This window comes from Anabrus simplex, chromosome 6, assembly GCF_040414725.1.
Source record: "Anabrus simplex isolate iqAnaSimp1 chromosome 6, ASM4041472v1, whole genome shotgun sequence".
Classification (NCBI taxonomy): domain Eukaryota; kingdom Metazoa; phylum Arthropoda; class Insecta; order Orthoptera; family Tettigoniidae; genus Anabrus; species Anabrus simplex.
In genome coordinates, this window is record NC_090270.1 from 225,413,188 (window position 1) to 225,428,582 (window position 15,395).

At 39.3% G+C, this 15,395-nt stretch overlaps 1 protein-coding gene across 8 annotated transcripts in view; it reads right to left on the minus strand.

The window, feature by feature from the left end:
* The window catches only part of LOC136876359 (arylsulfatase G), a 387,207-nt gene that overhangs the window by 255,811 nt on the left and 116,001 nt on the right, over window positions 1-15,395 (minus strand). For all 8 annotated transcript variants that reach the window (XM_068228394.1, XM_068228393.1, XM_067150243.2 and 5 more), the window contains exon 7: window positions 5,754-5,905. In XM_068228394.1, the coding sequence (XP_068084495.1) occupies window positions 5,754-5,905 (152 nt within the window). The remainder of the gene's footprint in view (window positions 1-5,753; window positions 5,906-15,395) is intronic.

A 15,395-nucleotide genomic window follows, 5' to 3' on the forward strand; every position in this document is an offset into this window, starting at 1 on the left:
GTTCCTGAGCCATATTAGTAAAATTTTGCAAAAATTTAGCAATTCTGCGCTTTGCGAAAAACAGGCGCCTCTAATTATTAGTAATGTGCGTTGGATGATAGAGAGAGCAAGGGAAAAACAAAAGGAAATCTACATGTGCTTCACGGACTATAAAAAGGCCTTTGACTGCATAACAAAAGAAGGTTCTTTGACAGAACACCTAATTGTTCTAATGTATATTTGGGACAAGAAACCAAGTTACTTTGGGTACGTAATGAGACAATCAGATTCTATACAGAAAATAATTATGCTCGGAGAAGTTAAGGGAATGCAGAAATGAGGAAGGCTGGCAATGAGGTGAAGAGTCCCTATCAAAGAAGCAACAAAATCATCAATAAAAGATTTGAAATGTCTAGTTGAAATCACGTGGAGGCACTCCATCCATGAAGTCACCAAGAGTCATTATCGACTTGATGGCACATATACAGCGAGTGAGTTTCTGTATGGATGCTCTCAGAACAGTTACTTAAAATTAGATGTTTACATTAGAACAATGGCACACACTGCCAATCAGTCTACGGAAGTAGTAAGGGAAGTTTTCAAGGATCATGTTGTCAACAAATCTGCTAGATCCCTTGATTTAAAAATCTGTGATTATTCCCTGTGGGGGATGTTGAAAAGAAACTTGTATGCCCAACAACCCTCACACAAGAGAAGAGAACTACAGGAGGAAATTCGGCAAGTTATATAGAACATGTCAGAGGACGAGATTCGTAGAGTATCTGCAAACCTGTTTAAAGGTACCAAATGTGTTTTGAGAGCTGAGAAATGTCTATCTGAGCATTTCCTTTAAAGACAAATGAAGTTTTTTTTTCTCTCAGTTTCACCAGAAATAGCTTTCTATGAAGGACTGTTATTTAATACTGATTAGCGTTCATTTTACTGGCCAGCGGATGAATGTCAGTGCCACAGCTCGAATGGTGCTGCAGTACAATTATTATTATTTATTATTATTATTTACATATTTTACGTCCACATTGGACACTGAAATCAATACATTTGAGTTAATTTCTTCTTTTTCTCCCCGAACTTTCTCATCCTCTCTGACCTGGAAGCCCTTTGTGTGTCCGATATAATATATTGTTTCCGTTCAACTGTTTTTAGTTTGAGACTTATGCTTTTGTTCTTCAAAATCCTCTTCTCTTTTCTGTCTTTGATTTGTTGCCAAGTTATACCCAATTCTTCCAAATCATCCTGAACTTCTTTGAACCAATTATTATTGATTTTATTTTCAAAAAGTAATCAAATAGTTGTTTCATTATCCTGGTGTCTGGTAATCTTGATATGTGACAGAAAAAGGAAATTCTTCTTTTACGCATTGTAGATATTATTGATTCACATTCACGATAGACAATGTTGTTAGGCAACAATCTCCACTGTCCATCAACTTGGTGTTTTTTATTAATAATTGTTCTAAGAATTCTTCTATCAGTTTTCTGTAATTTTTCTGTTGTAGATTTTACATTTAATTTTAATAAAGTTTCACTAGCATACGTTGCCTTTGGTTTAACTATGGAATTATAGTGTTTCAGCTTAGCGTTTATCGAAAGAGGTTTTTTTTTTTTTTAATAGGTTGGCCAGGTAAGTCTTCCTGCTTGTTTAAATTTAGTTGTTCTGTGTTCTATTGCTTCTTTTTCATTTGTGTTCCATGTTATTATTTCCCTAAGATATTTGAATTTCTGAACAATTTTAATATCTTTATTACTGTTCAGTTGAATAACTGGTAAATCAACTTTAAAAGTTGGCATCATTTCTGTTTTTTAAATGAAATTTGTAATCCCATTTTTTTGGCTATAATTTCTAGTTGTTCAATTTGAAATTTAGCCTCTTCTATTGTATTTGCAAGTAATGCTAAATCGTCCGCAAAAGCAAGGCAGTTGAGTTTAATACTTCTACCGATCTTGATAGTTGGTTGGCATTTCTTGTTCCATTCACGCAAAACCTTCTCCAATGCAAAATTAAATAACAATTGTGAAAGTCTGTCTCCTTGTCGAAGTCCAGTTCTTATAGTGAATGATTCTGATAATTCACCTCTAAATTTAACTTTTGCTTTTGAATTTTGGAAAGTCATACTAATGAGGTTAACAAGTTTTTGGTGTAAGCCAAATTCTTTAAGGCTTTTTAATAATGATTCACGATGAATACTGTCATATGCTTTTTTTAAATCTACAAACATGATGACTAGACCCTTACTTCGAACTCTTTGGTGCTTCATTATCCAATTTAAACTAAAGATTTGATCTGGACAGCTTCTACCTGGTCGAAATCCTCCCTGATATTCTCCAAGTTCTTGGTCAAGTTGTACTTGGATTCTTGTGTATTTAATCTTGGATAAAATCTTGTATGTAATATCAAGCAAGGATATCCCCCGATAATTATTTGGATCGGAGCGATCACCTTTAAACTTAGATTGATATTGCTTGAATGTTTTGTAATAGTCTCTTGTTTTATGTTGATTGAACGTTACCTCTATAGTGCTAAGCATTTCCTTTTGATAATTTCTTTTAAATGTCCTCATTTCTATAGCTGTTTGTCTTTCTGGCATTAATTAGTTCTTCTCAAGATTTTTCTGTTTTCCTCTGTTGATTATTTAACCATGCCTTGTGCCTTGCTTGAATTGCTTTGTCACATTCCCCGTTCCACCACGCATGTTTCTTTCTCCTTTTAATTGGAGCAATTTCTTCAGCTATGGTTTTAAGTTTGTTGATCATCGTCTATAATTTATCATTTAAAAGGTGTTTTGAATCTCTCTAAATATATATGAGTCCATGATCTGCACAAAGTTCAATTAATCTTTGGCAATTTTTGTTCGTTAATTTATGAGCTGGCTATTTTCCTACAACTGTGCGATACTTCTCTTCTCTGCCTATTTTAGCATTAAAATCTCCAAGTTAAGATTTTTATATGCTCATCAGGGATCTTCGATAATATGTAATCAAGTTCTTCCCAAAAGTTTTCAACTCCTTCTCTATCGTTATTGTTTTTGTCATTTGTTGGTGCATGGACATTTATTAAAGTATAAGTTTTATTCCCTACTTTAACTGTTAGAAGTGCCATCCTCGAAGAGTTTGAAGAAAAATCTTCAATTGAGTCTATTATGTTAGTATGAACAAGAAAACCTACACCAAATTGGGGACATTCTTCATTACTCTTTGTCCTGGAGGTCCTTTGTAGAGACAATAACCTTTTGATTCAACTGGGTCCTGGTCTGTGTTCCCAAGAGAGTTTCGGTTTACTCGGTCTGCCATCTAGGGCCTAGAGAAAAACGGAACGTCGAAATTGACGAGCAGACAGCCGGATGGCGTCAAATTGAAATGTCTGCACATGGTAGCTGAGGCCATACAATTATTATTATTATCATCATCATCATCATCATTATTATTATTATTATTATTATTATTATTATTATTATTATTATTATTATTATTATTATTATTATTTGTAAAGCAATTATTAAAATGCTATGTTGGTCCATCACATCAGTTAAATGTTCCAACTTGCCCACCTTACTTAGTGAATTAATGTTTAATGTTGCAAAATATGAAAATTTTCCTGATTTGTTGAACTTCTCTTCTTACATTCTTGGGTTTGTCCACTGTCTGTCAGCTGTCTGTCGATTGTCTGTTGGGCTTCCAGGCGCTCCGACTCGCCTAGGTCTTCTACTTGACACCCCACCGATTCCGAATGGCGTCTTTGAGCAGATCCTTGTTGTTGTTTGTCCACACTGGTGGATTTATTCATTAGAAGACTCATCATCATTGATTGTCTGATCTTTCGATCGAAACATTTCTGACCAGGATCAGGCTTTACAATTCCAGATGTGATCTGGAAAGGTGATTAATGAAGTATGAATTGGTAATAAACGAGACGCTGCAAGTTCATCCTAGTTGTTCAGGACTGGGAGTAGGCAGTACAATTATTATAAAATACGGTAAAATCTCAAATACCACCCGCACTGTTTTTTCGAAAATATCGCTTCCAAAATTGGGTGCGGGTCTTATTTAAAATTTTGGGAAATTTATCTTTCCGAATGCGCATAAATAGGACATCACCGTTGGCGTGGCTTGGCAACAATGCTTTCTCTGCTCTCAGTATGCACTACTACTGTGCTTGGTGTCAGTATCACGCACGTTCTCGGGATATCAACATGAATTCCACAAAGCGTTTGCAATCTTTTACTGCGAGTGAGAAACTGAGAGTAGTTTGGGAAGCCGACATTATTGGAAATCGTGCTGCCGGTAGGAAATACGATATTGACGAGTCATATATTCACGACTGGAGAAAGAAGAAAAATGTGCTATTAACATGTAGTTGTGATCGTAGAGCTTTTCGTGGACTGAGTGTACAGTTTCCAGAAAGAAAAAAAAACCCAACATCTTTATAAATATGGGGCAGAAAGGCGAGAATTGGGATATGGTGTGTCAACCGAAATGTGTCAGTTAAAGGCATTAGAGACGGCAAAGGAACTTTCATCGGAAGGGTTTAAGGCAAGCCGAGGATGGGTTTGTAATTTTTATAAGAGAAATGGGTTGAGAGTACAAAGGCGTACCTCAATTTCACAGCGTCTTCCTGGTGCCTACGATGATAAGTTATTGTCGTTTCAGCGTCACATAATTCGGTTGCGGAAGGAAAATGCATATTTGGCTTTCCCAAATTGGCAATGCAGATCAGACGCCTGTCTACTTTGAAATGCCAGTGGACAAGACTGTGTATGTTAAGGGTGCGAAAAGTGTTACCATTAGAACACGTGGTAATGAAAAACAATGGTGTACGGTAATGTTGTGCATTCTCCCCGACGGAACTGAATTGCCGCCGTACATTGTTTTCAAGCGAAAGACGCTTCCTAAAAATCTACCCGCTGGTGTTATCGTCAGATCTCAGAACTCCGGCTGGATGGACAGTTCACTTGTGGAAAACTGGATAATAAAGTGTGTCTGGCAACGTCGCCCTGGTGCATTACTGGGACAAAAGAGCTTGCTCGTTCTCGACAGTTACCGCAGCCACACAACAGACGCTGTGAAGAAATATAACAAGGATGGGAAAACCGACCTAGCAGTCATGACGTCTATGCTACAGCCGCTGGATGTCTGCGTGAACCGTCCATTTAAAGCAGCCTTGAAACAGCTCTATACAGAATGGATGGCGGTTGATAATCACACACTGGCACCAACTGGTCGCATTCAGCGCCCGGAAGTTCAGCTGCTGTGTTCATGGATTTTGACGGCATGGAATCATATCCCTGGAGACCTCATATGGAAGAGATTAAGGAAACGTAGCATTTCTAATGCTATGGATGACAGCGATGACATTTTGTGGGAGGGTGATGGGTGATGAAAGTTCTGCAGTTGGTACTGATGATGATGATGATGATGATGATGATGAATGAACTCGTTGGATATCGTTCTGGAAATGTTTGTTTACTTTTATTTGCATTTTCTAATCATTTTATGTGTGTTAGTGAAGATTGTAAATAATTTTGACTTCACTTTTTTTTAAATTTTGTTCTTTCAAAATAAGGGTGCAGGTGTTATTCGGTGGTGGGTGGTATTCAAGATTATATGGTAAACACCCTGTATATCTATATGAATATTCTTTTTTTAAATTTCTTTCTCAACTCCATTTTCTTCTCCTGTGCAATTCACAGATGTCAAGAATGTCCCAAGTAAATACAGTACTCCTATGTGTATATAGTAAACACTAAACTGTGTACTTACCTCAGAACTGAAGAGTTGTTCTTCAATTCTTGTTGATCATCTGTCTGAGTCTTAGTCTTCAAGTACATAGATTTTACTTCATTAGGATCTATGTGACAACGACGAAGAAGGTTTATGATAGGGGGATACAGATAATCAGATCCACAATGTGCCTGGAACAGTCACCAAAGAGGCGAAACATAACAAATAACTTGACAACCAGATAAGACTTATAAAACAAACACTGGACTTTAAAATACAACAACATTGAGAGCTTGCCACTTACAGAAGTATGATCAAGTGGCTATTACATACTGGTCCAGCCCAGCCCTTGTAAGGTGAGTGAGCAGTGTCTGTGTGGGAAGTCATTGTAATAGAGGGAAGTGAGAAATGATGTATATGAACTGCAGGAATTTTAGGGACAGAACACCACACAGCCCCTGAGCTGCAGGAACACACAGTTACAATTTCATGACTTAGCTAGGGATCAAACAAAGAACAATGATCATTCAGCTGTGGAGTCACACTGACAATACCAATGATACTGTGTTAGAATGACAGAACAAGAAATGCAGTACTGGATAAGAACATCAAGTGCAATTTTTTTCTTTTCTTTCCATGTCCAGATACACTGCTAAATAATGTTTTTTCCAATATTTGGCTATAACGACAGTTTATTATTGGCGTGAAAAACAGAAGGTGTTATTCATCCCATAGTAGTCTACAATCACATGTCATATCTCCTTGTACATAGCCCCACTTAACTAGGTTAGACTTGTACTTTGAAACATCTGTCCACAGTCTATTGAGGGTCTTCCAAACAGGATACGGAAGGCGAAAACCTGCAGAAGGTTCTTCCTTAAAACTCAGGGATGGATTACATACTTGTTGTTGCCACACTTCACGCCTTTGTTTTTCTGGCATATCAACAAGTGGTACGGTTGTTCTTATGAAACTCGACCTGAGTTTAACGGGCTGTATTTGATGGCCATAAAGGGGTTGGCATGGATCGATTGATTGCTTCTGACATTCAACTTCCGCTGCTACTTCCCTTCTTATGTGAGGAGGGGCGATTCCTGCGATAGGTTAGATATTTTCTGTTGGAGTTGGTCTCAGACATACAGTAATTATGCGACCAGTCTCGTTCACAGCAATATCTACTTGCTTAGCATGGGCAGAGTTTCTCCATACGGGTAATGCATATTCTGCAGCTGATAGGCAGAGGGCCAGGGCAAATGTGCATAGGACATGAGGGTATGCAACTCAAGATGTGCCTGTTATTAGTTTTCTAATACTATATTTACCCTCATATAACTTGCCACTGCATACATCTCGCGCCCTATTTTTAACATCTGAAATTGCAGGAAATGAAATCCCCACACATAACCTGCATTAATTTCTGACGTCATAAAGACATATGGTACATACAAGAAATAAAGTTTGGGTATTCTGTGGACGTGCCTACATTAAATATCGGGACTGTACCAACTGCTGTTATGGTATTTCATACGTAACAGTACAAGAAGAAGCTGCATTTCTTTCTTCCTGCAGAAAGGTTGAGGCTATCTTTTGTAACAAAACTACCTAACCCACAAATCCCCACCCCAAAGCCGCATTCCTATCCAGACAGTCACACTCAGCCATCCCTCTCACTCTTCCGTTTTTGTCAATAAGCTTATCGCTCCCTGTCCGGCAGAGCTGATCACGTGAACTGGGAGTGTTTCCCTGTCGAGGCAGTCAAGTGATCACAGTATTAGGTATCGTCCATCTGATGTATTGTCGATAAGTACCAGTATTCTGTCTTCACTTTTCATTCTTGTTCCTCAGTTAACTTTTCTTGTGTAGGTCGATCTTTAAGTTATGAAGAAACATGGGAGTTATATGGCTGGGTTTAAATTTGAAGTGATAAAATATGCTGAAGAACACAGAAACAGAGCTGCCGGTTGAGAATTCAGTGTGACTGAGATTAATAATGGCTACTGGCATAAACAGAAAGCTGCGCTAGAAACCACCAACCGAACACGTAAGGCATTCAGAGGGCCAAAAACTGGTAAGTTTTCCGAGCTGGAAGATGAGTTGCTTTATTATGTTACGGAGTTGCAAAATTATGGCTTTAGTATTTCGCATGAGATGCTACATTTCAAAGCGCATGAACTAGCGATTAAAGCAGGAATCAGATGTTCAGATTTGAAAGTGAGCCGGGATTGGATCCATAGATTCATGACACGAAAGGGATTGTGTCTGTGAAGATGAACATCTTTCTGCCGGAGAATGCCAAGCAATTTCAGTGACAAAATCATAGATTTTCATCGCCATGTGGTAGAAATGTGGAAGAAAAACAATTGCCTCTTATCTCAAATTGGCAATGCAGATCAAACCCCGATAAACTTCGACATGCCATGCAACACCACCATCAACAAGAAGGGAGAATCTAGCGTGCTTGTATGTACAATTTGGTGTGAAAAACAGTGTTGCACTCTCATACCGGCAATAACTGCAGACGGAAGAAAATTGCCACCGTACGTTATTTTCAAAAGAAAAACAGTGCCTAAAGCGAAGTTTCCCAAAGGCATTCATGTACGGGTTAAAGAGAAAGGATGGATGGATACAGCTCTTATCCAGGACTGGGTACATACGGTATGGGTAGCACGGCCAGGAGCATTGCTTCGACACCCAGCAATGCTAGTGTGGGACAGTTTCCGCAGACACTTGGTGGAAGACACGAAGAAACTTCTTTAGGAAATGAAAACTGATCTTGTTGTAATTCCTGGTGGACTCACACACTGTCTAGAGCCCTTAGATGTTTCCATCAACAAGCCCTTCAAGGACAACATACATGAATTGTACGCCGAATGAATGGCAGGAGGGGAGCATGAGCTGACGCCAGCAGGCAAAATAAAGAGGCCGTCAGTTGAACACGTGTGTGACTGGGTTATGCGGACAAGGGTTATGGTGTTGACAGACATTATTGTGAAGAGTTTCTTGAAGACGGGGATAGCAAATGCGTTGGACGGAAGTCAGGATGATGCAGTATGGGATGGTGACCAGAATGATGCACGCAAGAATAGCTCAGAGACTGAAGGCAGTGACAATGAATAGGGTAAGTATGCTTGCTGTCTTGTTTCAATAGCCTAATGCAAATTTTACATTTTTCTTGGGAACACAATCTTTTTCACACAAATCCCTGCATATAACACGCACCGAAAATGTTCACACTAATTTTTTGTCAAAAAAGTGTGAGTTATATGCAAGCAAATATGGTTATATTATTCCTAGCTCACACCTTTTGTTTGGTATTCTGACAGTGTTGTTTGAAAGATAATGTTCTGTCCAGTTTCACACCAAGGTACTTTGGTGTATAACAGTGTTCAAGGACTACTCTCCATTCCATGCATATTTTTCTACTGGCTTCTTTGTTACGTACATGAAAGGCACAAACTTGAGTTTTGCTGGGGTTGGGTTTCAAATGATTGTTCTTGTAGTACGTAGCAAGTTCTTCGAGAGATTTTGCCAGCTTTTCTTCAACCTCTTCAAATGTGTTCCCCTGTGCTGCCATTGCTGTGTCATCGGCGTAGATACATTGCTTGACTTCAGCAGGAATGGGTTGGTCATTAGTGTAGATGTTATAGAGCAATGGTGCAAGAACACTTCCTTGGGGTAATCCATTCGTTTGAGTTCTCCTACGGCTGTTCTTATTTTGAAGAGAGACGTAGAAACATCGGTTCTGAAGAATGCATTCAACAAAGTTTGTAAAATCATAGCCCCTTGTTGTCTGATACAATTTATACACCAATCTCTTATGATTAATGGTATCATAAGCTGCGCTAAGGTCTATGAAGGCAACACCAGTCACTTATCCCCACTTGAAGCCATCCTCTATATGCTGTGTCAGATTGAGAACTTGTCCACAGCATGATCTTCCAGGCCTAAATCCTGCTTGTTCAGGTACGAGAGCTTCATCTACAAGAAGTGAAATACGGTTCAGCACCATTCGCTCAAGGATTTTGAAAAGATGACACAACAGAGAAACAGGTCGGAAGTTCTTAGGTTCATTTGGCTCCCTGCCAGGCTTTAAAATAGCTACAACATGAGCTTTCCTCCAATCCTTGGAATCTGGCACGTGGTGATGCAGTTATTCATGAAGTTGAGGATCTATTTCAATGCTTCAGGCCCAAAATGTTTTATTTGTTCTATTCTCAACTCATCCACCCCAGATGCCTTATTATTCTTCATGTGGTGAATAGCTTCTTGCAGTTCAGCCACTGAAAAGGGAGTGTCAAGTGAGAAGTTTTTATCAAGTTTACGTTGAAACTCCAGTCTTTTAATCCGCCTGGTACTTTTACCATTAATTAGTAGTTGATGCAGTCTAACAAAAGTGAGCGAAGAGAACAGACGTGTTGTGCGGAGTGTGCCGGGTGAGCGGAGTAGGTGTGAGGAGCGGTCAGAGCAAACCAAATGTTTCAAAGATGATGATCAACGTTCAACAATATAGGGCCATTATAGGTAGATGACAGGGAAGCAAGAACAAACCAGCCAAAAGTAAGGAAGCTAGATTAGGGATGAGATTAAAAGGTGAGATGCTGATGGTGGTAGCGGTGGTCACTGTCCTGCTGGTTATTGGGGGGGTGTAAGTAAATCCAGGCCCGCAGAGCAGTGGCAACATGAATTGGGAGGACGTTGAAGTAATAAGGAAAGTGGTTAAGGAGGTTATAGAGGAACTCTGTCTGTTTGAGCAGTTACAATGGATGATACAAGAGCAAGTCAAGGAGCATGAAAGGACGAGACGGTGGATCCAGGAAAACACTAATGAAGTCAAAGGCAAAATGGAAATCAGTGAGAAAGAGGTAGTTTTTCTAAAGGAGAAAATAAAAAACATGGAAGAGGAGGTGGAAAATATGAAGAAAGAAGTTGAAGCCCACAGACATGAAAGCATGAAGGAAGCCATTTTTATTTATGGAGTACAAGAAGAGAAGATAGAGTCTAAGTGGACATAATATACAAGGTGGTAGATGTAAAACAACAAAAAATGAAAATCAACTTCAGTAAGGTTGATATAGATGACGTGAAGCGGATAGGAAGGCTGAGGGGGTGCAGACCTATAAAGGCCACATTGCCATCCTCACTGATGGCAGATATAGTAATCAGAAATGCCGGAAACCTAGGGAAGAAAAAATGTGGATTAAGAGAGACTGGGGTAGAGACGAGAATAAAAATTTCAAAATTTTGAAGAAACATATGATTAGGGCAAGACTGCAAGGGTTGAGAGCTCATATTAGGGGCCAAGTACTGGTGGTGTCCAATGGAAAATGGACTCGAAAGTGGGGAGTGGCGAAATTTCTGTCTATGGAGGAAGTTTTAAATAAGGACAAAACAAGTGCAGATGAGGAAGTGCAGGTGGAAAAAGGATGGGCATCAGAGAGCAGACCTGAAGAAGACGGGGTTGGCTTGAAAGAGAGGGCAATAGGAGGTGGTGTGACGAGTGGTTCTAGTATAGAGTATATAGTGGCATTTCCGGTCCGATCTCTGTTAGAGAGACTCGAGGAGTCAACAAAAGAGACAATAAATGTTGTGAGAGAATCGACGCAGCGCCTCGAAAGACAGAATGAGATAAACAAGACACCTAGCAAAGGGGGGGGGGGGGCTTTAAGTAAGGGAAGAAGCATGAGTTTAAAAGAACTGTGGGGAAAGAAAGACAATAAGGAGGGTGTATTAACAAGAAGTAGAAAGTTACGTAAAGAGAGTCAGTAAATGATAGAGGATGGAGAAAGATAGTAAATAATGTAGGGTTAATGTTGTAGAGTGATATTTGTATTTGAGATAAAAGGGTTCATGGTAAGTGTGTTAATTGTATGTGAATTAAGAGGGAGGTAACCATTTAATTGTTATTAAAAAAAAGAGAGAGTGTTGGTATTAAGTAGACTTGGTGGTATGGTGGAGAAAAGAGTGATGGTATTAGGTAACTGTATTTGAATTGTCTTGTATTCTGTATATATAGACCAAAGATGTTTGATTGATACGGTAAGAGTAATTGTATATGAAGTGTTTAGTGTTTTGTATATATAGACCAAAGATGTCTGATTGATAAAAGAGGTAGTGAGGTAGGTTATCTGTAAGAGGTAGGCTTGATGGTATGGCGGAGAAAAGAGTGGCTGTTTTATAGAGATGGTACGGTAACAATTGATGGTTATGTGTTTGGAATTTAAGGAAGTTTGATTGACAAGAGAGGTAGTGATGAGGTGGAGTTATTTTGACCGATGTTGGATAGTTATGCTCAAGGAGATGAACGTGATTATGAATGGAATGATGTTCAACAAGAGGTATTTGTATTTGTTTTGTCTAGTGTTTTGTATATATAGGCCAAAGATGTTTGAGTGATAAGAGAGGAAGTGAGGATGTGGTTGGCCGTTGAGGATTTGTTATTTGTCATCAGCTGATTCGGTGGTGTGGTGAAAAGAGAGATTGTTTTATAGAGATGGTATGATGGATATGTGATTGGAATTTAAGTGTGGAATTTGGCTAAGAGCACTCTGAATGGAAGAGAAACTAGTTGACGAGTTGGATGATAAATTGAAAAGTGTAGTCTGTTTGGATCTGTAAATATGTGAAACGTTTGATTGTTAAGAGAGGTAGTGATGAGGTGAAGTTATTTCGGCTGATGATGGATAGTCATAGTGGTTACAATTGGGAAAAGCAAATTAAATATTGTTATTTATTACATGTATAATGTACAGCACACTATTGCAGCAGGTTTATGTAATGCCTTGGCTGATTCAGCGAACTGGTAGTAGGTCAGCGAGTGTGTGAGGTAGTATCTACGGAATGTGCAGGTTTGCATGATTCAGCCAGAAGAGAGGAGGAGGTCGCTAAACTTCCTTGTGCTGACTTGCCATTTCTATTATCGCGGGTAGCCCCGCAACTTATGGCAACCGCCAGTAATATGATATTCATCAATCTCCACCGCACAGTGATCAAGGCGGGGAGGTCCTACTAACCATTCTACAGCTATTCTTTTGTCAATCTTCAGGCCCCAGCCAGCACTGCCAGGGGGAGCAATTAGCCCTTTATACAAAATTTTCTAACACCTACGTGAGTAGCCTCACAAATTTTTGGCAATTCTTCAGGCTCCAGCCAGCAGTTTGCACTGCAGGGGGAGCAATTACCTCTCTATACCAATCCCCTACCATATTCGCAAGCAGCCTCGTGAATTTCTGTAATAGTCAAATAGAGGGTGAATAACACAATCCCTTGAACAATGATCACTGTGGGGAGGGCCCACTATTCCATTATTATTTTTATCTAGAGTATAGTCGAAGATTAAAGTATGAAGGCTTTCACGGCCGGTGTCAATATAATAAAAATCTTCCGGGCTATTATGCCGTGGTCCACTCCTCTCGTTTCTTCCAAATGTTTCGACTACTGCCAAGGCGTAATAGCATTATATAGTCGAAAATGTTCGCCTAGGTTGGGCAATGATATTTCTCTCCATTAAGGATCACTAAGGTAGGAAATACTGTAGATCCAGAGGAAAACAATAATAATAATTATAATAATAATAATAAAAAAATAGTAGTTGATGAGCAGCCTAACTGGGTATAACTTCACTCTTAAGTATCTGAGGTGAAGTTGGATCATTGCTAAATTTCTTAACCATTTTCTATGCATATTGGCTATTTTGTTTCATATCCAGATTTTCTATTAGAGAGCACCATCTCTCTTGTCTTGAGGTGGTTAAAGCACTAAGCAACTTATCACTTGCTTCCATTGTTTCTTCTGAGAAAGGATCATTCTCGAACAATCGCTGGTATCTTTGATGATGATGATGATGATGATGATGATGATGAAGCAGCAGCTTGGTGTTTAAAGGGGCCTAACATCTAGGTCATCGACCCCTGGTATCTTTCAAGGGCAAGTTTTGAGTTATGAGCGAGTCCAGCTAAGTAGTTAGTGCAGCATCCTCTTGAAATGTGTTTGCAAGATACTTTCTGGGTCAGTTTTATGAATAATTCGTATGACTTCACTTCTGGTCGGAATTTAATGATTTAACTGTCCATACAGCAAACTAGTCCCACTGCGCTCTTTTGAAGTTGAAGTGTCTTTTTAGCAGTACTGGATCCGGCTGAACGACTGCTCTTATACACAAAGTGATAGCTCTGTGTTGTGTGCCTGGAATTGGGTCTTCAACATATTTTATAGTTTGTTCGGAGATCATATTACTGACAAAAATATTGTCTGGATCGTAGCCACGTTTCCATCTTCCACTGTTAAACGAATGTGCAGAAAATATAAGAATCATGGAATTACACTGAAAGAAAAAGATCCAAGCAACGGTATGTTTCTACTAGACTTCTCATGATATTTGACCATAATAACTCGCAATTAATAATTAGCAAGGCAACTCAATTTTACCACCAGGTACAACTATTGTGGGATAAACAAGTACTACTGAAAGCTAAGATGATATTATATAAATCCTATTATACATCCATCCTCACGTATGGCCTGGAAACTACCACATTAACGAGATAACTCAAAACTCCAAGCTACAAAAATGAAGTTCCTACGCACCACGATATAGAAGAACAGGGAGAACAAGATCAGGAACAAAAAAGTCTGAGAGGAGGTGGGAATAGGAGACTCCCTACTAGAAGGGATCAAGAAGGCATGACTGAAGTGTTTTTTTTTTTTTTTTTTGCTAGGGGCTTTACGTCGCATCGACACAGATAGGTCTTATGGCGACGATGGGATAGGAAAGGCTTAGGAGTTGGAAGGAAGCGGCCGTGGCCTTAATTAAGGTACAGCCCCAGCATTTGCCTGGTGTGAAAATGGGAAACCACGGAAAACCATTTTCAGGGCTGCCGATAGTGGGATTCGAACCTACTATCTCCCGGATGCAAGCTCACAGCCGCGCGCCTCTACGCACACGGCCAACTCGCCCGGTCTGACGTGGTTTGGCCAGGTAAACAGGATAAGTGCAAGCAGGACTACAAGAAGGGAATATGAAAGAGAAGTAAAAGAAAAAAGACCAGTGGGCTAGGCAGACCCAGAAAAAAAATAGACCAATCTAGTAAAGAAAGGTGTCGAGGAAAGAGGACAAGATTGGGAGAAGGTTACGAGAGAACAGTGGTTCATGGACAGACAATGATAGGGGGCTCGTACACCACACTAGGGCAAATGGAGATGGTCGATGATGATGATAAATAACTACATTAGAGAGAAATCCCAATAGCTAATGAAATGGAAAGAGAAAGAACAAATAGTGCTATCAGTTAATTTTTATCCTTCTTTAATTGTAAGACTGAACAGTAATGTCACATCAACATAAGAAGCAATCCCTTTGCAACCTTATTAGATGATCTGCTTCATAACGGCAGCACCAATCTCTAATAGCCAGTAGTAAGCACTATTATGTGGTTGTATTTCAAAGTCCAGTGTTTGATTTATAAGTCATTTGATGTTTGATAGGTGCCTCCTGACCCAACTTCCATCCACTGTATCAGGGGCTATGAGCGGTTGTGAAATGTAGTACTTCGCACAAATTAAGACCCATTATGTTCTACGATCACACAAATTCTTTAAGACCCATTATGTTCTATGATGAACGTTCCATTAAGATTCTTGTCAACAAGTATGAAATCCTGCCTAGAGCAAGTTATGCATAACAAT